We start from the raw sequence: 23,537 nt of genomic DNA, 5'->3' as shown, positions 1-23,537 counted from the left end.
CAAAGTTTACCTCCGTTATTACCTGAGCTATATATTTTACAATGAGTCATACCCTGCAGGATGAAAGAGTCAGGGCTACTTATAAGACCAATAATCATAGAAATCCGCATAAGTTATAAGTGGGGACAATATTTCTGCAAATTTACTCAAAATTATAGCGATGTTAAGGTCTACCCCTTTATGAGTAAAATTTCAAGGTAACACAGATCACCGTTTCTTTAAAAAAGGCCAAGCTTCGGAGACGGCTTTGAAATGTCAGAAAGTGAGTGCATAAAACTGAAATTTTAGCACAACTATACTGTATTATCAACCGAATAAAGCTGGAAAAAAAATAAAACTTTCATCAGCACTGTGCTTCATCAATCCTTGTATAAATCCACTTTGGCCGTGTTCTCACTATTTCGCTTTTAACTGCTGGTACCTTTCAAGTTTAAAGGGAATGTGAAGCAGTTGCAAGCCGACAGAAAGCGGCTGCCGTGAAATCATGCTGTGTCTGGCTTCTTTAGAGAGAGCCTGAGTTGATATATAAAGTCGTGAAACAGTTTGATTTTTCAACCCAACAACACCGGGGAAAAAAAAGTTCTTTCAGAGGAGAGGTTCGTCTCGTCTCATCATGAAGTTTACGAAGACACTGGCTGTATTGTTTCCGTTTATATCTGTGTCTCTGATCAACTGCAAAAAACCTAATCAAAGTGTTTCCCAAACACCTACACATTCTGTACAGTCCCACCGCACACTTGGCACGGCAACATCCTGCTTCAGCACTGATTTATTTGAATGTGAACTGTAATTTCTAAATGTTTTTCAGCAGCCTTATTTTCCTCCTACTTTGCAAACACCTGGCACCTGTTCGCCGTAAACAAGCCTCACAGCACATATCAATCAGTGCATCTGCAACAGTGAATTTCAATATGAAATGCAAAAATGTATAATACGAATTATTTCACCTCACATCTTTTCCATCAGCAGTCCCTTCAGAGGTGGGGAAAGCAGTAATTATCTTCACCCATATGTGGGCTGTCTAATGTTTTGTCTGTAATTTTTGTTTTTCTAATTTACAGGTATACAAAGCAACAGTGTCGCCAGAGCAGGCACACTGTACTGTACACCACAGTCACATATAATAGTATTTCCTTTAGATATATATATAACCTGCTTATGGTATCTTGATTCAGTAAAAAAGTAAACATTAATAAAAAGTGAATTTGCAACTTTCTAGTGTTTTTTTCTTCTCTGGAATATGAGAAAATTAACTGTAACACATATGAATGAGTCATGAATCGATACACTATTGAACAAACACCATTCTTATTTTCATGTCAAGGACAACGTTATAGCTGTGGAGCTTGTTGAGTTCTCTTGGTAACAGAATTATGTTTACATTCACAGTGTGCACCCCTCAGGCCTAACAAATGTGTTGAATGCATTTCCTTCTGCTTAAAATATTTTAAATTGTGCATTTATTTACATTCATGTTTGCTACCAAGCAGATTCACTGCCATGTCGGTGCAGTACTACTGTTATTTGCAACTGTTCACACTGGAATAGCGTCAAAACGAATGCGCACCTTGTTGACTGCATGCTCACTTTGTGCATGAGTACAATATAACAAAATGGAGACCAGAGGACTGTACCACGAAGCAAGTTCAACAAAACCAGGCTTTCTTGGCCTTTGCTGGCTCAACTCTACAGCCCCAGTCAGAGATAACAGTTACCATGAAGGTGGTCATTAACTTGCTCTGTTAACCAGGCTGTCTTCCTCATGCTCACATAAAGCAAGTCAAATGATGCGTTCAGTGCATACCACCTACTTCTACCTTTGTGGAACATTAAAAAAAAAAATATTACAGTAAAAAGCAACACTACTGATTCAATTAAGGCGAGAGAGAGATGCTAGCAGAAAATTACTAATTGTGTAAATTCGCCACTTAATATTATGTTACCACTCCGTTTATTTATAACATGACAGCTGTAAACTGTACACCTGCAGTGTACATGCAGCAGATTTAAACATCATGCTCAACAAATGAAGCTCCAGTGAGAGTTCAGTCAGGAAGACAATACATTTCATGCTCAGGCTGTAAGTTTCTTTCTCACCCTGCCATTCACTACTTGCACATATGCTCACTCACTATCTCTAGGTGTCATAGGTAAGTCAATTGAGTCATCAGCTGATACACAATCAATCAATAGCACAGCGACACACCTCTGTCAGCCTATCATCTTACTGCTCCTCATTTTAACAATGGGTCCTTCTCTGCTGTAGTTCTTTCTTGCTGCAGTTGTGAACACCTTCTCCCTCCCCATCGCCACTTAGTCTTTATGGATTCATCAGCCTCATATGCCTCAGCAGTCAGCAGCCTCAGAGTCATCAGCCACCAGCAGTGTCTGGACTCCATGGGGGGGATTTATCTTGTTGCTGCTCAGATGTCCCTCAGTCACAAAATATCTCCCTCTGGTGTCCAAGCGCCAAAGACTTCTGTTTAATCAGCACAAATCATCTCTTAATCTGTACACTCATATTCTGTATTAAACATTATCTTTACTTTACTCCTCTGTCTCTCCTGACTAAACTGCATTTATGTCTGAAACTATCCTATAATAAAGTTTTTGGGCAAATCAAAGTGAAATGAACATTATTGATTGACAATTATTTGTGATAAAAACCATGAAACTCATCAATTTATTTATCAGTGTTCTATTAGCTGTGATATACCGACAGTGTAATGTGGACTTCAGTGAAGAAGGACCAAGCATAAAAACATAATACAAAGTGGTAACATTATGGTTCATAGAGTGGAACTATATACCGCATTTCATATGCAAATACACATCACACTGATCAATAATATAGTGAACTATGAATGTATGCTACCTGTAGGGGTTATTCTTGGTCCGATGTAACCACTATGGTGGCTGAGCAAAAATATATCTGACTCGACACATCCAAAAAATCCATTGTCTGCAAAAATGTTTTCCAAAAAAAAAAACCCAACAACAACAACAACAAATGAATATTTATTATAAACAAAAAAATGAACAATCAAAAGATGTAAATTTAACTTTAAATAAGGATTCTAAAGATAAAGTAAGGATTCTATAGAAATTAAAGCAAGGACAGTGTCTGTATTAGGCCTTGAGGATGTGAGGTCAAAGATTTTTTTTTTTACTTGCTCTGGCCACACCCTCCAGGTAGCCTCCCTCTGCTTTATATTCAGCCATCCACAGCCACTAAATGGGGTCAACTCAGAAAACGGAAATGGGTTAGAGTTTGCAGACAATAATTTTGGCTCCTGCACTATATGTGATGATTTTATAGAAGGCTTCTTTTTTCAATAAGTTGGATAAAGTGCACATATTTTCTCAGTTGAGAATCAGTATTGCTCATATATCAGCATTTACTATAGAGTGACGCTACTCAATGGAGCTGTGAAAGGTACTTTTTAGCCTATTTCAAGCCAAAATCTGGCCCCAACCAAGTTAGATCTGTAGCATAATTTACCATAGTGATCTAGCCACCTTTGTAGGAAAACTCTGGCTTTAGAATCAACATACCTCACTGACCCCATCATCACACTTTATGGTACAGCCCCCTGCTTGTAAAAACACTGCTCCACAGAGCTTCTAATGGTCAGAGTAATCTAAAGTTGCAATATTTTCTTACCATAACCCAAAACTCCTGAATTTGTTCAATTATCTTGATTTTTCTTAACTGTTCCTTGGGCCAGAACTGACCTCATGAGTCAGCTAGGGAAATTAATACAAATATTTTAAATGGACTCTGTTTTAAAAAAGATATTAGAGTGAGTGATTCACTTGTTATTACAGTGGGTGCTGGTGGTCCGTGAAACTTTCCCACCATGCAGGCAATAAACAAGTCTGGAGCAGAATAATACTCATACTGTGCGCACCACATGGAACATGAAATTATATAATACATTAATGTTAAGTGTGATACTATCTCCTTGAGAGGAGCCAGCAGTGGTCGGTTTTCTATCCTTCCAGGTTAACTGCAAACAGCAGACATCCCAGGTGTACATCTGCTCCTGATTAGATATCCAGAACTTAAAGCAGAGGGACTCTGGATCATCAAACCAGGGCTGTGAAACGCTCACTTGTACTAACTCAATTTTTAGCATATGTAACGGAAACATTTCCTCACTTTGTTCTCTTAATTGCAGCTAAAGGAAAGCTAACATAGTTACTCATGTGAGCAGCTGCTGGTGACGTTCCACCAGATTACTGTATCTGTAGTAATTTTCAATCCATCAATAATTAAGACGTTCTGATGTGTGTGTGAATTGAAAATAAGAATGATGATGTGTTATGCCTCATAACAAATCATAATAAAGCACACTTCATTACACCAGGAATGGCTGATGGCCAACAGTCATCAATCTTTCAGGATGCTGAAGCTCAGCTGGAAAGCAATGGGCTTTGGGATGGAGTTGGACTGGAACAACAAACAAACAGGTTTCTAACAACACTGAGCAGCCAGGCAGTAAATCCAGCTACATATTCAAAATGTTCAAAGCTTTTACTCACAAGATAAAAAGCAGAGCTAATGGTGAGCTGCAGAATGGTGAATACACTGTTTAGCTCACCTTTATCACAGCCTCAGTGCGATATAACAAAATAACATTTCATGAAACTGTGTGTTTTGTGAATCCACAAAAACACACTGTGAGAGCTTTCTGTGTTCAAAACATGTCTTCAAAGTGTAACATGGCTTCAAAATCCACTTGTTCCACTTTCATTACGTGTGCACAGAATATTAATTGTGTCATACATATACTGTAGTTTGGTGCATAACCAGAAAAAAGACATGAATTAATGAGCGGGGTTTTGGCATTTGCTTCCTTTGTATTACCTTTTGCTGCTTCATTACTGTGTGTTAATTTTTATCTGAACTGGTAGAGGAAAAAGCACTCACATCTTGTATTTACTTTAGTAAAATTACAAAGTATAAGCATCAAAATATACTTAACCTCTTGTGGTCAAGGGTATAACTGACCGTTTTTGACTACTTTTGATTGTACCTTGTCTTGTTTGGTGGCTTTTGTTTCAGCACAACTTCACCTTTGCAACTTCAGTTATTTTTTTCATTTTGACATACTGTATTAACACATTGGACCTAAAATCGCACAAAAAACACCACTAATAAGAGAGGGGGTGTCATGTTTTTTTTTTTTGCTTGCAAGCACTTTCTGCCTACTGTTCCTGCAAAACATGCACCAAATGTGATGACAATATTTAAGAAAAAGCATGGCGTAAATTATTTATCATAAGTCTGGTTTTACTAGGCCTATCAACACAATTTAAAACTGGTATATAGTTTGAAATTCGCACTTTCGACACAAGTTGAGCGAGGCTGCGCCTTGCTGCTACGTCATCTTAAATTGGCCATGTGATTTGGTCGCACCGACGCGTCCGTGTACTCCAGAGGGTTAAAGATTTAAAAGTAACCGTAGTCATGATGCAGAACAGCCTATTTCATAATGTATATAATATTGTTGTATGATAATTATCAATGCAGTGATGCAGTGGTTTGTGGTCCAAAAGTGGGTCGTGGGTCCATTCTGAATGGACCACAAGTGACTAACAAACGTGTTAAGTTTGTAAAAAAACACGTTATTAAGTACAATAAATTTCCAGCTTTTATTTTGAAGGGCCGTTTGCGGAGGAAGCTAATCGACAGCTACTTGACAGACACAGCAAACTATCTCAACAACATGGCCAAATCTAAGTATGACACTGAGTATATCAACTGCATGGGCCTTGAACTAATGACTAGGGAGAAATCTGGACCCCATGGCTGGACCAGTTGGGAACCACAACATTAATGTGTACATCATTTAGATGGTGCAGCTGCTAAAGGTGGAGCTAATTTATATTACTTTACCCCAATCAATTTATCTTTTTTAACCTATAATAATACATCATCATTTATGTGTTGATTATATTTTATAATATTAATCCGACTCTGCAAATTAACCTAAGTTTTCAAATTAATATACTAAAGTAAAAAAATTTGCCTCGTAATTGTCGTGGATTAGAAGTACAATATGAATTAGCAGAAAATGGAAATACTCAAGTAAAGCACAAGAACCTAAATTGTACTTGGATGCTTTGCACCACTGAGTCTGCACTGAGCTTGCCTGTGTCTCAAATACTGTATGTTCTCTTCATGCATGTTCAAACCAAACACCATTCATCACCACACAGGCGTTACTGCTTGCGCAGCAGATGGCAAATCGGCATGGACACAGGTCTCAGAGTTGCTTTGTAGTTTGCACTACACCACTTGGCAATTTCTCACTACACAACTCTGTGGCTGTTAAAATCTGTGTTTAAAATATCCAACTGATACTCACTCTTCTTCCAAGAATTCAGCAGCCTTGTATCCATCCCTGGATCCATTCCTTTATCCTGACATACTGTATATACAAGACTCCCTGGTGTTACAGCTTATAGAAATCACGTCTGGGCCAAACTGAACACTATAAGATGATGATTATTCTTTTTATTTAAATCTCATGCAGATTACAATCTAATTGACATGTTTATATTTATTAAGTAATATATATGGTAATGAACAGTCAGCTTTACTGAATCTATATTGACTGTTTCAAAACACAGTATAGCTGTTTCAGTGTGTGGGCATTACATGACCGAAAATGATCAATCCATTTCACAAGGGTGGTCCTGCTCAATGTTTATACCATGTGTATTTTTCTCCTTTAATAAAGACATGAAAGTAGAAGTAAATGTCTTTAATGTGACACAGTTTTCACCATAAATTGGTGCATAAAAAATCACCAGAATACAGGAAATTAAGTGTTTGATGCCCAAAAATTTTTGGCAAAGGACCTCCAACCACCCCCTGTTTCATCTGCTTCCCTTAACTAGGGCTGAAATGAAACCCTTGCCCTTGCTTGCAGAGTTTGCGTAGAAAACATGAGGTAGCCTGAGGATCACTGGGCCTAGCTGCTGCATCTCATTGCCTCGTTTCTGGTGGTTTGTCATAAATTTCGAGGAGACTTTGTTTTAAGTGAGAGAAAATTACTTTCTATTTTCTGTCGAGATTTCAGCGTGCACGCAGCAGCAGCCTCGGGTAGCTAGCTGGAAGCAGACAGGTTACTGCAAGGCAAAGTATCATGGGAATAAAGTAAAAATATATATATATATACGGAATTACTGTGGTTTTTAAAATTTTATTTCATGCGTTATGTATGAAAAGACCCAAATTGAACACCGTAAGCAGACTATTTATGTGCTATAATTAATTATTACTGTATTGTGGATAATTTAAAGAAAACAAATGATTCTGTCCAAAGCTTTACATCCATGTAAAAGTGGTTGATCACTGTAAACATGATCATTATGTGCAGTTTCCACTGTATTGCTTAAGTTTAAGCATAGAATCATAAGTCCTCTGACAGCCTGTCTAATAAGTGAGCCCTTCTCAAAATCCCACTCTTACAAAGACCAGCCTTTCTCGGGCCACAGCTTGGGACATTATCCAATTAAGGAGGAATCAGCTAGGTCAATTTGCCCTTCTCTCCCTTGATGGCCACACATCCTCCTGCATGCTAATGCGCCTCGGAGGTGAGTTGTGACAGTGGTGGATGACTAATGTAAAGCCGCGGATGCCTGAGGGGTTAGCTGTGGATGATGACCCCTTCAACAATCTCAGCAGCATCACGGGTCAACAGGCTAACAACATTTAGCACAGATAAGATTCACAGTCGTGGTGATAATGATAACACCAGGCCTATCAGACGCAGTGTGACAGAGTGCTCAGGCAAACGGGGTGAAATGCCATCAGCAAAATGTCAACGCGTGACTTGGGTCCCTGAAGGAGCTAAAGGCAACTACTCTCCAGCTCTCAATTACATGATGAAATATGAATGTTTATGGGATGTGATGTGATAATCCAGAAGGAGCAAACTTTTGGGGTTTTCAGCCTTACATTTTTTACCAGATAACTTTGGATATATCCAACTTTCTGGTCAATAATATCCAGAGGGGGAGTCATCATTCTTATCCCAGAGTGTTGCGATTAAATTACAGAGACATACTACAGTGATCTATATTCGTTTTCAGCAGGCCACAGGCCATGCTACATGTTTTGCATTATTGACTTTGGTAAAAACATTCTTCCCAATGCCAGTATTTCCCATGTTGATCGCCCCTAATAGCTGTCTCAGTCCTCGTTACCAGCAGCCCATTTAAAAGTGCATTGCCTATAAATGACCTTGGCACAGTATCATTACCTTTTTATAGCCTGCTTTCTGCCTTTGTAATGTAGTTAAGTCTTACACTGTAAATTACCACGTCCACTTTTCACAGGTGACTTCAAGTCTATTGCTTGTGCTTTGCATGGCAGTCTAACGTCACCCATCAGTGATCTCACAAATCAGTCATCTCAGTAATAACAAGCGAACAGAGCTCAGCAGTTGGCCAGCATATATACTGGATATCCTTTCAACCTGACACTGTTTGCACTACATCCAATGCATGCAGATGTAAGAATTAGGTTTGCAAATGCAGACAAGATATGTACAAACACTTCATCACCTTGCTGGATTGTTATCTGCCTCGGGGCATATTCCCTGGCTTTGCAGCTAATTAGTGTTATTCATCTATCGGTTAAATCCAGTGAACACAGCACCTAATTAAAAACATTGAAGGAGTCTGGAGGGCCAGAGGAGCAGTAAATATCACAGATTTCTCCACACATGAGGCAATGATATGTAAACTTACACACAGACCCTCCTTAATCTAAGGCTCACTCCACATTAGTTATCCACACTATGCCTGGAAAGCATTCTGTTCTCGTGTTGCACATGTGAAGTTTACAAATGTTAATGGTGCTGTAGGTCTGTTTACTGCTGAAACTTGTAGTGTATTTGAAACAACTTGTTCTTTATTACAGACACAAGTGGATAATAACAGACTTTTAATTTCTAGCCAACACCAGTCAATTTTTGCAGCTAAAATGAAATCTTTCGCAGTCTCTGGACTTTTTGGTGTTTCCTGCTGACATGTTATAAAACAAGCATGTATGAGGGGTCTTAAATATGTAAGATATGCACTTAATGGTTACAAACATAATAGCATGCTACACGAAAGAGCCCCAGTTGTCCCAGTCAAACAGTCAGCACCCTGACCAGTTACTGTTCCAAGTAGTAATTATAGAAATAATGGAACAGTGTTGTTCTTGTTATGCAGTGTAGAGCTAGTTAGTCCACGTATTATAAGTATGATGAAAAAAATGTTAGATTGCTTTTTATGTTCTAACATCATTCTGTTTGGCTGCTTAGCATACACTTTGTATCTTTAAGTTACAAGAGAAAAAGCCTTTAGGATGAGGACAAAGGGAAGCGTTTAGCCAATGTATTGCTATCTTGTGTAACGTTGCTTAATTTCCCCAGTCCAATACAGATCAGAACAGAACTGCTGACATCAGCCATACACTCTGATAGCATCCAGGACTGGCCTCAAAGCTGTGGGGGAATACTAGACTCACTGTACTCCGGCCATCACAGTATTCCTGCCAATTGACCTTTTGATGTAAATGATTTAAATAAATGCGTCCAGGTCATGAATCAAATATATATCTGTGCCATAATTTTTCCTTCCTCATCTTTTGATTTCCCAAGAACTATCTACTTCATTCATTTGAGAGAAATCAGGGAGTTTCCAATCTGCACCCACGAATGCACAAGCATGGTGGAAGGGGAAGATTTTGTGCCTGGAAGCTCTGGGGGGTCGGGCAGGAGAGAATGTGTTGGTGAAATACAGTTTTTTTTTTAAGGGCGATTCTCATCACAATAAACCTTAATAAAAACAAAAAATCTTAAATGGTTATACAGTGTTAATAAAGTTATTCCTTAAATTATACACTTTACAAGTTTAAAGGTAACGTCACTCTATACTGTCTAACTACACAAGAATTCATAAAAAATATAATGCTTTTAGAGCTCTAGAAATGCCTACTGTCTGGGATACTGTGAGTTGAAAACAGTGTGACAGGAACACAGTAAGTGTTCAGTGTAGTCCGGTGACCATGTCTGTGGTAGTTTTTTCAGGATAACTCTTGATTGATCGGTCCAAAAGGCGTAACTCAAACTTGTTTTGGCTAAGCCTGTGTGTGCATGTATCAAGGCACCAAAGTGACCAAAACACAGTGAATCTCATTGATGTGCTTGTCGTGAATCTTTAACCCTCAAAATGATAGTAATGGATGCTCCTTAGTCTTTGAGGTAATGCTGGCTTAGATTACCATTATATGTAACAAGATAATTTGCTGGACCTGCTTACAATGGCTGCTTACTAATGAGCAGATAGATTTTACACTTTTGCTCTTGTGTTTTTGATTTTAGAAGGCTAAAAAAAAAGAGACCACCCCTGAAACTATTTAAATGCAGAGTACCTCTGTTACCACAGCCCCATGCACACCACTTCATCATGTTAAGAAATCCACAGCCTGACAGGCCTGCCGTGTCTAGTTGCTAAGCTACAATAACTTGCCATTTGGGGGGGAGGGGTTTAACGAGCGGTCAATTGCTGTATCAGAAAATGATGCTGCTTACTGTTATTGCTGTTGTCGTCCACCAGGATGATCTCTTTGAGCAGGTGGGGGGGCGTCCTGTTGATGGCAGAGTGAATGGACCGCAGGATGACGGAAAAGGCTTCATTCACAAAAATGAACACAATGCTCACTTGAGGGAGGTTTAAAGGATAAGTGAGGTTCCTGCACCTGTGGAGGACAAATAAAAATCCCTCGGTGAGGCAATGTTTAGACCTTGTCTAAAGGATTAACAGATACATTTGACATTGATTGCTAAAGAGCAGGGTAATGGCAGATCTCATGCCAACCCAGCTACTTGGCAGGCTATATCAGGACCCTGTTTTCATGAATCAAGGTATAAATGTAGGAACTGGCACCAGTTCATGTCCAGCAGATTTTTGGAAATTTAACAAGAAGAGTGCTACCGCAACAGTGGTGCACCTGCAATGCAGTTCGATCCATTTAGGAGGAATAAATAATTGGTCGTGTGGTAGGGTCTGACATCAATCAATCCTATCTCTTTGTCCTTTAGAGCATTGTTTCCTGCCACCACATGCTGACATTTTAATTGTGAATAAGGAGTCCAACCTCTTCTCCCAAGAGGAAACTGATGCCTGTTCCAACAAAATCCAGAGAGAAGCTGCAGGTAATGTCCCTTTTAGTTTAATTTAAAGGGATAGTTTGGATTTTTTGGATTTGTGAGGTACTTACCCATAGTCAGTGTATTAGCTGCAGTAGATGGCGGTCAGCACGCCCCCAGATTTGGGAAGCAGACAGACGTACAAAGCTTATAAGCTGAGCAATATACTGCTGTGGACAGGGGTAACAGCAAAATGTATTTTAGCTACCCTAAAAAATCTACATCAGTTTAAGTGTACATTATATTTGCAATATTTTGACTGTTTTACTTTCCCTTTCTGACAGGAAACTGAATCCATTATCATTTCAAAGCCACCAGACTCCTTTGACAACAAGATTAGGTCAAAACCAGGGCCGCATATGAAACCCTTAAGAGCTCTTAATTTGAATCAAGGGCTTTTAATTTAAAACAGGAATTGGCAGCATTCACTCAGTCACGGACCTTCGCTTATACAGTGCTGGCCCTGCTGTTGTGGTTCAGCCAAAAAAATTCATGTTAAAATGAAGAACAATACACTGAGATGCAGTCACACAGCAGAAGGGACCTGCTTTCTCTGGAGCTGTACCCATTGATCAAGCTCCCTTTTGCTCCATTTAACACAACTCTCACCTCTCCAGCTCTGGACCAGCTCTGGTACGTGACCGGTGGAGGCTGAGGCCACTACTGTAGCATTCAACAGATTGGAATGAATGAACAGCAGTCGTAAACACAACAGCTCTATATAGAGAAGTATAACGGAGGTCAAAGAACAGTACGGCTGTGCACAAGCGAGACATCTATAGACCAGAGCACCAGAGCAAGACCACCAACCAATTATTTTTAACTCTCCTACACTGTGACATTGCAGTGGACAAATATGAGGCCAAACATTAACTTTATCATTCCTTATATATTTCACATGATGCGCTCTATCTGTAACAATCCACTTCATAGATAGCTGAATGCTGACTTATCCCCTTTTTTCAGGGCTTCTGGACCAAAGGACAAAGGTGGCTGATTGTGGACTAACATGTAGGTATGGATGAGTCATGTAGCTGCTCCAGCTACAGCTATAGGCCTACCTACTTGAAACAAATGCCCAGCTGAGGATGCTGATACAGGACGGTCAGTGTCCACGGGTCTGTTCACACCTATTTATTTTGAAAGAGCAACGGCCAGTGGGGAAACACTAACGCCCATGTCATCACCTACTCCGACCAATGGTGTGACTCACTCACTCACAACTGTCAATTTGTATGTTATTGTGTGACTTTGGTGTTTAAAAGGATCAATTTGGATTAATTAAAGTCACACAATAACACATACAAACTAAATGATTGAGGCAGCCGCAGACCGGCAGCTCACGTGTTCTGTAAAGTCAAATTAAGTGGGATTTATACTTGTGCGTCAGCTCTGTGCACAGTGTACCCTGTAGTCTACGCCACTGTGAGCATTTATACTTGTGCAGTGGTGTGTCTGTGTCACTCTGCAGTTACACCTCCAAAACAACAAACAAGTGCTGTAAAGTTTAGTTGATTCAAAACACACCCAAAACACACATTAAACATGGCTTAACAGTTTCAAACACAAGTACACAAATCGGCTTCACTATAATTAGCAGAATTCCCAGACAAAGCATTTGGCTTTTTGCTGGACACATTTTCCCCATAAATACAACATGCTGATGTGTTTAGCACAAGCCTATGGCATTTTACATTGTATAAACTAGCCTAGCTGCTAGCAAACTTTTTTTTTGAAAGCAGGGACAACAGAAACATTTAACAAATACAACGTTACAAAATTTGGCTCCATTACAGCTCACAACGTTCACCAACAAAAAAGTCTTATATTAAACACATTTTCCAAACAAATATAACATGCTAACATTTTTAGCACAAGCCTACAGCATTTTACATTGTATAAATTAGCTTAGCGGCGAGCGGAGATTTCCAGCCAGGATAAAATGCTATTTTGTGGAGGCTTTTTGTCTTCAAAATTCATTATTATTATTTTTTTTATCTATAAAATTAAAGTAAATAAACGCTTTGTTTCTACTGAGGGAAATGGTTTCAGCTTACAAAAACAGATAGGAGGTTTACGTCACCGCAATGTGTAGGTATATTTCTGGGGAGGTGCACATCAGCCTACGGCGTTGATTTGATGCAGAACTATAAACCCTGCTTTAATGTTTTTGTAAAAGGAGTCTGGTGGCTTTGAAAAGTTTCCTTCAGTTTCCTGTTTTTATATAGTGTACACTTAAACTAATTGGTTATTTTAGGAGGCTAAAATACATCTTGCTGTTGATCACTCCACAACAGTACATCACTTAGCCTCTGTGGGGGAACTCCAGCTTGCCTCTCCAAACATGCCATCTGACATCTACTGTAGGTAATGTACTGACTATGGACCTCATATAACCCCACTTCAAATACTTTAGAAGACAGTTACCTTAATGACAGTATGTAGAACTTGGTAAAAAAAAATCAGTGGCAAGCTCCCTGTAACAATCCTCTTAACATGACCATTATATTATAAAAAATGAATTGTGCAGGGAATTGTGACATCTTACCTGTTTCCAGTCCTGCCTGTTAAATTTACTGTAACAAAATCCCATTGTTGGTACCCCATCATGCTGCCAAAAGCCTGTTGTATTTACAGAACGGCGTGGTTTGGGCACTGCTTTTGGGAAATGTGTGCATAATGTGTGTGATTAATGTTTCCCCCAGAACATTTTTGGGTGAGGGTACAGGTCCAGTATGAGGGCGAATATTCTCAAGCGGGTTCAGTCATGTGCAGTGGACAAAATGCCCTCAAGATCTTTGCGCTGTGTAAACTTTCACACCAGGATGTCACCTTGCACACTCCTGTAACATGTAAACATGAAAGCTGTGCTGAAAACCCAGTCACAGCCAATCGATGTGATGTGAACACTTCCCTGTAAAGATGTTAGGTGTATTGATTTTGCAGGATTGTGGTGCTTTTTGTCCAGGACTTAATCAAAGTGCCCACAGAGTACAAATAGCTGCACAAGGCTTTGAAATTTGCATGTGGCCCTTAATTTACAGGCCGCAGATAGAAACATGTACTTTGTCCTGCCACCTTCAGATAGCCGTGGGGGCTTGAGACAGATATTGGTACAGTAAGAGTCACCCATTAATCAAGCCTACGACAAGCAGGGTTTTCTCAGCAGCAGCATTTTCGCTGAACGCTGTGGGCAGATTGGTTTTCAATTAGAGGCACTTAGTGTTTGAGAGCCAACAACAATGTGTTTTTCAAGTGCCTCGTGAGTTCTTTTGTTTATTACAGTAAAGTGAACCGTCTGCAGAGCTTAAAAAGAGCACAGAACACCAGGGTAGACGAGGTTGACAGATATGAGGATACAGACCAGAGCTGAAATGACTGTTAATCGTTTGATAGAAAATTAATGTTAATGGTTTTGAAATTCTGTCTTTATAATTGTAAACCCAATCTTTTCATTTTTGACTCTTGGTCAGATAAAACAAGCAATCTGAACACTACACTTTAGGCTCTGAGGAATTACAATAGACATGTGAAAGATTAATCATTACTTAAAATTAGTAGTTGCAGCACTGTGACAATGTAACTTGATTAATCATTGAGATTTTGCCATGCTACTATGGTGGCTTTAATCTCGGTGCATTAAAACACTGTGCTTGCAAATCACTGAGCAAAACTGATGATTGTCAACACTGGATTCTAACTGGTCTAGTGTGGCAATGCAATGTCTGTCAGCTGGTTATCAAGCACTTTGGCCCAGGCTGAAATATCTCAATGACTGTTGGATGGATTGCCACGAAGCTTTGTGGAGACATTCATGGTTCTCAGAGGATAAATCCTTATGACTCTGGTGATCCCCTGACTTTTCATGAGGTTCACATTTGGGATTTTGAGTGAAATGTCTCAAAAAGTTGGATGGATTGCAATGAAGTTTGCACATTTTCACTTTGACGTTCTCCTGCGAATTCATCTAGCACCATCATCAGGTCTTAATTACATCTGACAGTTTGGGTTTTAACCACATAAATGCAAAACTCCCATCAGCCACAGATGTACTTTGTGTTTGTTGCTAATGTCCCCTTAGATCAGTACCTCTGCCTCTAGTTAATGTTCTTCATTTGTTTGTTTGTTTGTCTGTCAGTTATTGGTATTTTTAGCGCAATATCTCAAAAAGTTAAGATTAGATTTTAACATGGGCAACCCTAACCCAGTTATGGAAGGGCCAGCTTTGATGCTGAGGGAACAGAGGACTGACCCAAGTCCCCAGGAACAGCACCGGGCTTTGAAGCCAATTTAACATGGTCGCCATATGTGAAATTATAGTGCCAAAGTCCATCATGCGATGACATGGTGACATGGGGCCCAAAAATACTTCTTCCCTTAGACCTACATTGTGAAAGCAATGTAAATCAGTGGATACAATTTTTGAGTGTTAAAACCACAACAAAAACTTGTTTCACTATCAGGACTTGATAACATTTCTAAGGAGCTGCACGATTAAATGGTTTTATCCCCATTAAAGTTAGTGGAGGGCTGAACCACAAGTCAGGCTTGATTGGTGGAAGATAGCGGCTCAGTTGCTTTAATTCTAAAGTGTGCCTGCTCCATGAGTCCACGATGCAAACAATCTGGGTAATTTCATACCGTGGATATCAAGCTGTTTGGCTTCATGCACCACGCAGAAATTAACGTGGTCCTGCCTCCAATGCTGTATCCACGTTGTATCAAGGTTGGCATGCTAATATGCAAAACTAAGGTGGTGAACATGTTATTAACATTATACCTGTTTAACATCAGCATATCTGCATCCTTATTGTGAGCATGTTAGCCCACTGATATTGGCGTTTAGCTTACAGCACAGCCTCACAGTGCCTCTAGCATGGCTATAGACTAAGGTGACCAGATTTCAGAAATGAAAACTGGGCACATTTCCAGTTCAGCAGGTGACATATCATTATAATATCAAATGTTAATATCTGTCAAATAAAAAGGACAGTTGGGGTTTTATATATGTGTATATGTGTGTGTGTGTGTGTATATACATACATATATATATATATATATATATATATATATATATATATATATATATATATATATATATATATATATATATATATATATATATATATATATGTATACTGTTTATATTCTAATCTAATTTACATATTCTGATTATCAATTTATACTTCTTCTGTGTGTGCAGTGTGGAGGAGGCTACAACTGCATTTCATTATGCAATCCTGTATTGTATAATGACACAAATAAGTCACTGAATCCTTAATCAGCATACTTGCCAACCTCCAGACATCATAATTACCGTGAGTTCACTTAAAAATCTGAAAACTTGAAAACGTCCTCAAGTTAATTTTGTGAATTGATGTGACAGCAACAGTAACTTTATTTTACAGCATGCTTTTCCAACCAGCAGTTATGGCATTAATGCCAGCTGGGCGGACAAAAGCTCTGTCTATCATGACTTAGTAGTACTATACTGAAGGTGTTTTCTTTACACTGGTGACTCTCTTTACAGCGATCTGAAGGCAGCAGGTATCTGTTCCATGATGTTGTGCAATTATACACGGCAGATCCACTGGTTACAGTTTGTGCAAACTGTTGTAGACTGACTACAGAACCCCCTGTGTTTATATGCACATCAAACGTATCATTTTGATTCATTGTTCGACACACTGTCCTCTGCAAATCAGCAGGTGTGTTGGAGACTGACACATTAAAAAGTTTTCACACAGCTCCACAAAAAAAATTGTGAATCACTTAAAGCTTCTCACTCTGATTATAACTTCCTAAGGGTTGTTCTTTTGTGCCCAAGAGCGACACAGGTGTGCTAGCACCACAGGTGCGTCAAGGGAGCCTGGCCACAAAATTACCAAAAGTGTGTTTAGCACACTTGTGGTGCACTTGGCAGGGCACATCTGTTGCGATCTGTCCACACTGCTGGATTCAAGAGCCCACGATGCCCTCTTGTACACACAAAGCAGCAAATAACTATCAATTTGTGGAGGTAAGGGGATAAAAAACAAACGCTGTGCTAGTTTTTCTCTGAGTGAGAAAATGAACGTGAGTTGGCAGCCTTGCAGTTGAAAACAGGGACATTTTTGGAGACAGCTCCAGCCGGGGACAGGCCAATGTGTTACTTAATACCGCAGTGTTTTGACACTGTCATATACATATACAGTAGCACCCTAACTATTTATTTGCAAGTGAAATCACCAAGAGTTGCAAGTGAGGAGAAAAATCTGCTGCACACAATTGAACTGCCACTTTTGCAGCACAAAGAATTTGGACACATAACTCAATTTGTAATTCAGATGCATCAGAAAACAGCAGTGAAATAAACAATTCACTCAAACACAGGATACTTTATAGATCTATATCAACAGCTAGCACATAGTGTAGAGTGGTACCACATAAAAATGACAGTGTTTGGGCACTGTTCTACCTGCAGTCTTACCCATCAGGCCTGAGGTCTGGTATTGGTCTGTCTAAAGAGAGACGATCACTGAGGTAGCCGTTATATCCATAGTACTGGAACATCTTCAATGCCATCCGCCGGTTGTCCGGGCCGAGCTCCTGACCCCAGTGAGCGAACAGCGACGAGTCAGAGAATGATGTGTCCGCCTGACCATCCTCTCCCCTCCCTGGAGTCTCTAGGAGGCATAGGAAGACAAATAGCATGAATATTTGTCTTGGCCAAAGCTTCTCAAGCCACTACTGAGGTTGCGCGTAAGGTGACATTTAATGGATGTGGAGAAATGATTGCGCTAATATAATCACTGTGATAAATGCTGCTTTCCCTTGTGCTGTAATGTACTATGTTAGCAGGTGAAGGGTGGCCTGTTATTTCCAGAGACTGATTGGCTGTCCTTCAACAGAAACACAGTGAGTTCATACTGTTTGCATGATGAGATGCTCTGGTGTCCTTGAAACAAGAGAGTCAGTCCCTACCAGCAGCTGGTGGGATGTTCTGTAGCTGACCTTGCTCTTTGACCTACGCAGAGGGGAAAAAGTGAAACAAATTTCCCTAAAGATATTGCTAGTGCACGGCACACAAGCTTCCTTTAATATTTAATTAAGTGCTAACGTGTGATCATCTTTGGAAAAAACAAACTTTTCTCTGCGAGTGTTCTTATACTGCAGACGACTGTAGAGCGACTTAGTGTTTAAACGGCTGAAAACTGAAGGGTTCAGAATGAGTGCAGTCCTGACTCATTCTATAGCTGAGCAGCAGTGACAACACTGAGAGCTGAGAGACATCTAACAAACACACACACTTAGTGTGACAAACAGTATATTACTGCTTGTGGTCCTTGTTGATGGACTCGGTTCATGTCCAGACTCCATAAAACACCAGCGGCATCTGTTAAAAATTCTGTCCTGCTTCCAAGAGGTTTTAATGCACTTCAGAGCAAACTTCTGAGTGTGCTTAACAGTCAGGGAGCTTTACCCACAGGCGAGTGGTTTAAATGCCAAAAAAATAGAGTATATAAAGGAGATAAAAGTAAAGTGATATCATCTTGAAGCATACACAACAAAAGTTTTCCAACTGCACTTGCATGATTGCAGCCTGCAGCTGTGAAATTTCAGTGATTGTGTCCGCCTCTGCAGCGAAAATAAAAACATGTTAACAGTGCAAAATCTTTCCCAGGTTTTCTATTTGACAAAGACATTTTATTCAGTTCTTGTCCATGATGGAACATTATGCAGGGATTCAGCAGCATGCCACAGTCAGGTCTGAATATTGCAGTGCTTACGTGTTATTGCATGGCACAGTAATATCTATGATCTGTGGATAATGTGGGGGTGTGGGTGAGAGGCTGGTGGCAGCCCAGTGAAGTTGAGAAAAATCTGGGATATTATTTCATGTGAACTGAGATTAGTGACAAAGACTGTAAACTGTATAATGGGTTATAACAGTACCATGGATGGATTACTTGGGCCCTGGGCACATGCAAAATGTCACTTAAGTTAATACGTACTGAACAGAAAGGGAAGCAAAAACACAACAAAGAGATGCAACTGAACTGCAAAGAGAGGCAAAATAGCTACGAAAGGGGAAAAACAAACACAAATTAACACAAGACGACCAAAAAGAGACACAAAATGACTATAAAGAGAAACGAAACAACCTAACAAGACACAAAATTACCTACAAAACCCACAAAATTACCTCAAAGACACACGAAAAAAAAGAAAATACTACAAAAGGGGGCAAAACAACCAAAAAGAGACACAAAATGACTACAAAGAGAAACGAAACAACCTAACATGACACAAAATTACCTAAAAAAAAAAAACAACCAAAAAAGAGACACAAAATGACTACAAAAGGGAAACAAAACAACCTATAAAGACACAAAATTACCTCAAAGACACACACACATAAAAAAAAAGCTACAAAATGGGGCAAAACAACCAAAAAGAGATGGAAAATGACTACAAAAGGGAAACAAAACAACCTATAAAGACACAAAATTACCTAAAAAACCCACAGAATTACCTCAAAGACACACACAAAAAAAGAAAACACCACAAAATGGGACAGAACAATGACAAAGAGAAACAAAATGACCATAAAAAAACCAAAATGCATGTTTCCAGTCCTGTGTAGGAGAGGTAGTGGGCCTTTTACATATCTGTACTCAATCATATTGCAAACAGAGGGTTTCTAAGAAGAAAAGAAACAAAAACAGGAAATGATTGACTTCATAATAATGTATAAAAAAAGAAAATACTACAAAATGGGGCAAACCAAACAACCAAAAAGAGATGGAAAATGACTACAAAAGGGAAACAAAATAACCTGTTAAGACACAAAATTACCTCAAAAACCCACAAAATTACCTCAAAGACACACAAAAAAAGAAAATACTACAAAATGGAGCAAAACAACCAAAAAGAGATGCAAAATGACTACAAAAGGGAAACAAAACAACCTATAAAGACACAAAGTTACCTAAAACAAACACAAAATTATCTCAAAGACACACACACAAAAAAGAAAACACCACAAAATGAGACAGAACAATGACAAAGAGACACAAAATGATCAAAAAAGAAACAAAATGCATGTTTCCAGTCCTGTGTAGGAGAGGTAGTGGGCCTTTTACATATCTGTACTCAATCATATTGCAAACAGAGGGTTTCTAAGAACAAAAAAACAAAAACAGGAAATGACTGACTTCATAATAATGTATTTAATTGACAAGGTCTGAGTACAGCTGAATTCCATGTCATGGATAATAATTGCATATTGTTAATTATATGTTCAAATTAGCAGGAAATGAAATCTAATAAAAAAATGGTGCTGGTATCATCTGTTAATAATTTCATTAAAAGAGAAGGCAGCAGTCCCCTGCAGCATATTGAGGTTTTACCAAAAAAAAAAAAAGGGAACAATTTTCATTATAAAGCTTCAGTATTTCAGGTTACTGCAGACTGACATAATGAACAGTTTTGTTTTCTTGTTCAAAGTAAAATGAAATGCAAGCCAGGAGAAGAGTGATAAGAATGGTGTCTCCTTTTAATTAACACTATTTGTCATAACTGTGTTTTCTGCTGTTTCTGTTGAAGCTATAAATTAATATGTCCCTCAAGTTTCAGAACACAATAAGGCAAATAAATGAAAACTGAAATCCTTTTTTAAAATCTCAGACATTAAATGAAATAGTGAGGAATGAACATAAACCAAGAAGCCTCAAAGACTCAGAGAAAAAAAGAAAAGGCTTTCAGTCCTCGGTGACACTGCGAGCAAAAGACAAGGTTAAGCGTGTGTGTGTGTGTGTGTGTGTGTGTGTGTGAGAGTGTGTGTCTGTGTATGCACAATGCATGTGTTTTAAGCAGATTGGCGAAGGTTAATATTCATGAGCAGATTGCTTTAACATACAAGTGACAAACAGTCAGCCACGCTAGAACTAAGACAACAATATGGAGGCAGGTGTGAAGGGATTACATTATGAACCAAAACAAAAAGAACTGCCTCTGAAAAGGCTTCAGCTCCCAGTAAATGTCTCAGGAAGGTGAACAAAACTATTGCACCGGTAGGTACAGTTTGTATCCTGTAAAATTAGAACTTGCAGTACCTCTCTTACACATGTGGTTTTAAGGAGGACATGCTGGACTCACTAACCTTTACACAAGTACAAAATGAAGATTTTAATAGCCTTGAGACATTTGGTAAAAAGCAAAAAAGCCAGAGCTGAAATGAGGTTTATTTGCATTCCTTGTGGCATGCCGACAGGGGCTGAACATGAACCAGTAAGGATCTGACATTCTGTCTGCTGACGGATGAAGTCAAGCCCAAAATGGCCCAAATTATACAATGAATATATATTATGATGCATTTTGTATGTTGGCTACCTGGGCTTTTGCTTTCCTTTGCAGAGTTGGATGAGATGGATCTCCCTAATCTGTACTGAGCTGGTTAGCTTAGCCTAGCACAAAGACTGGAAATGAGGGGAAACTGCTAGCTTGGCGCTGACCTGCCAGTAAATCTAAATCTGCTAACCATCTAAGTCTTGGCAAAAAACAAACACTGCTAAGTGTAAAGCACAGTTCAGACCAAAGATTCATGACGAGACGAGTTGAAACATGCAACAACTTGCAATGCGCCATTCTGCAACTTTCTAAAAACCTGATGGTTCACATCAATGCTACTAGACGAGACGGTGTATCATCTCTATGCAACAACTCTCCGTACCTCCGCTCTGTTTGCAGCTTTTCAGGCTTATTTTGTGGCTGAATATAATGTGTAGCTTGTTAAAATATGAATGAGGACAGTGATAATGAGATACTGGCTACAGTTGCATACAACAATATAAGTAAGCAGCACCAATTAAACAGTCAATGAGAATAGGCATGTGGGGGGAACATAAGCACATACAGCAAGCAGCGAGCAGCAGCAGTGACCCACCGTCCTATATCGGCACACATGAAGATGGGAACAGTGGGCTCGGCAGGGATGGAGCACCTGCTGCAGTGAGTGAACACACCATCTACGGTTATTCTGACTCAACCAGGGGACTTCACAACAAGCTGATTGGCTGTTGAAACGGGTGACTGGCTTTACGTTCTAAAACCAGCTGCTGGCGATTTGACCAGCAGAGTTGCAGAGTGTTTGGTCTGAACTGAGCTTTGTAGTTATCAATCTAGCTGAAAGGATTTAATGCAGGCCGACTTTACGGCATTACTTTGGCCCTTGGTAAGCACTACAGCAAATCATTACCAGTTCATGGTTGACCCCGTGTTGGCTCTAAAAGGCTCTTAACTGTTAGCGCTAAATAGTGAGTTACTGTGTAAAATGTTACTAATGTATTCAATGGGAGATTTTGCCAAAGCACACTGCCTTATTTCCTATGATAATGTATGCATTTAATAATGACAGCTTCAGCTGCGGCTAAGTAATGATGCTAATTAAGAGCTACCTGAGTGACCAAAGTCTTTTAACACCAAATGTGGTACCACGTGTCTACCGCATTGTAAGCTACACACACAGCTATGTCTTTTACATACCACAATGACATAGCTGTATTTTAAAAAAGTACCCAGTGAAACATTAACAAATCAAAAAGTCAGGCAACATCCAAGTTGAGAGAACAGTGCACAGTGAACGGTTCGAGCCTGAGGCAGAATAACTTCAACCCCTCACATTCAACGCACAGTCGTTAAAAGTTTCACTGCTGTGAAGCAGAGGGGAAGTGTCTCAGCTCTTGATAAGACAACACTGTGATTAGACTAAGGACAGGATAAAAGTTCTGAAAGTCTTTCAATCCTGGCAAGTACGCCTGAAGGCCCATTCATTGCACTGCTGCTAGTGGTGATTAATTAAGCCTACAGAGACTGTTTCCTCAGCGGTAAGTCCCTATAGCAGCAGTTAGGGCAGGTTGCTGTTGTTTGGACAGGGTAACCTTGGCAACATAGTCTGTTTGGTGTGTTGTCTGTTGCACATAGAGATGATTGACAAACAAGCTTGCACAACCTTTCTGTAATGGGTTCAAATTAATCACGAAATACGTCACATGATTTGCTTTTCATCGACAAGGTCATGTGACTTACTGTAACCTTGCTGTTTGGAGAGTGGTTTCCTCTTGAGTATGCATTCAATCAACTAACCTTGGTGCTAACTCAAGTAAAGCACAGCCAAATACCTGAGGCAAAAACCAGTGTGTATGTGTGTGCGTATGTGTGTAGACAGGTAAAGTATTCCCACAGCTTCCCAGCAGCACTCCAGGCGTGTGTGGAGTGCAGCACTAAGTGTGCTTCGACAGCAAAGCAACTGAGTTATAGCTGTCTGCTCGCACAGTCACA

The 23,537-nt window shown here is 39.5% G+C and overlaps 1 protein-coding gene across 1 annotated transcript in view; it reads right to left on the bottom strand.

The window, feature by feature from the left end:
- Positions 1-23,537, bottom strand: part of galnt18b (UDP-N-acetyl-alpha-D-galactosamine:polypeptide N-acetylgalactosaminyltransferase 18b) — a 132,122-nt gene that overhangs the window by 58,021 nt on the left and 50,564 nt on the right. Inside the window, exons 2-3 of the mRNA XM_049560129.1 lie at positions 17,686-17,881; positions 10,599-10,765 (exon numbers count right to left, since the gene is read on the bottom strand). Of these exons, the coding sequence (XP_049416086.1) occupies positions 10,599-10,765; positions 17,686-17,881 (363 nt within the window). The remainder of the gene's footprint in view (positions 1-10,598; positions 10,766-17,685; positions 17,882-23,537) is intronic.

Source organism: Epinephelus fuscoguttatus, linkage group LG2 (assembly GCF_011397635.1).
Source record: "Epinephelus fuscoguttatus linkage group LG2, E.fuscoguttatus.final_Chr_v1".
Taxonomy (NCBI): Eukaryota; Metazoa; Chordata; class Actinopteri; order Perciformes; family Serranidae; genus Epinephelus; species Epinephelus fuscoguttatus.
The sequence above is the reverse complement of the archived record's forward strand: the minus strand, read 5'-3'. Positions and strand labels throughout refer to the sequence as shown.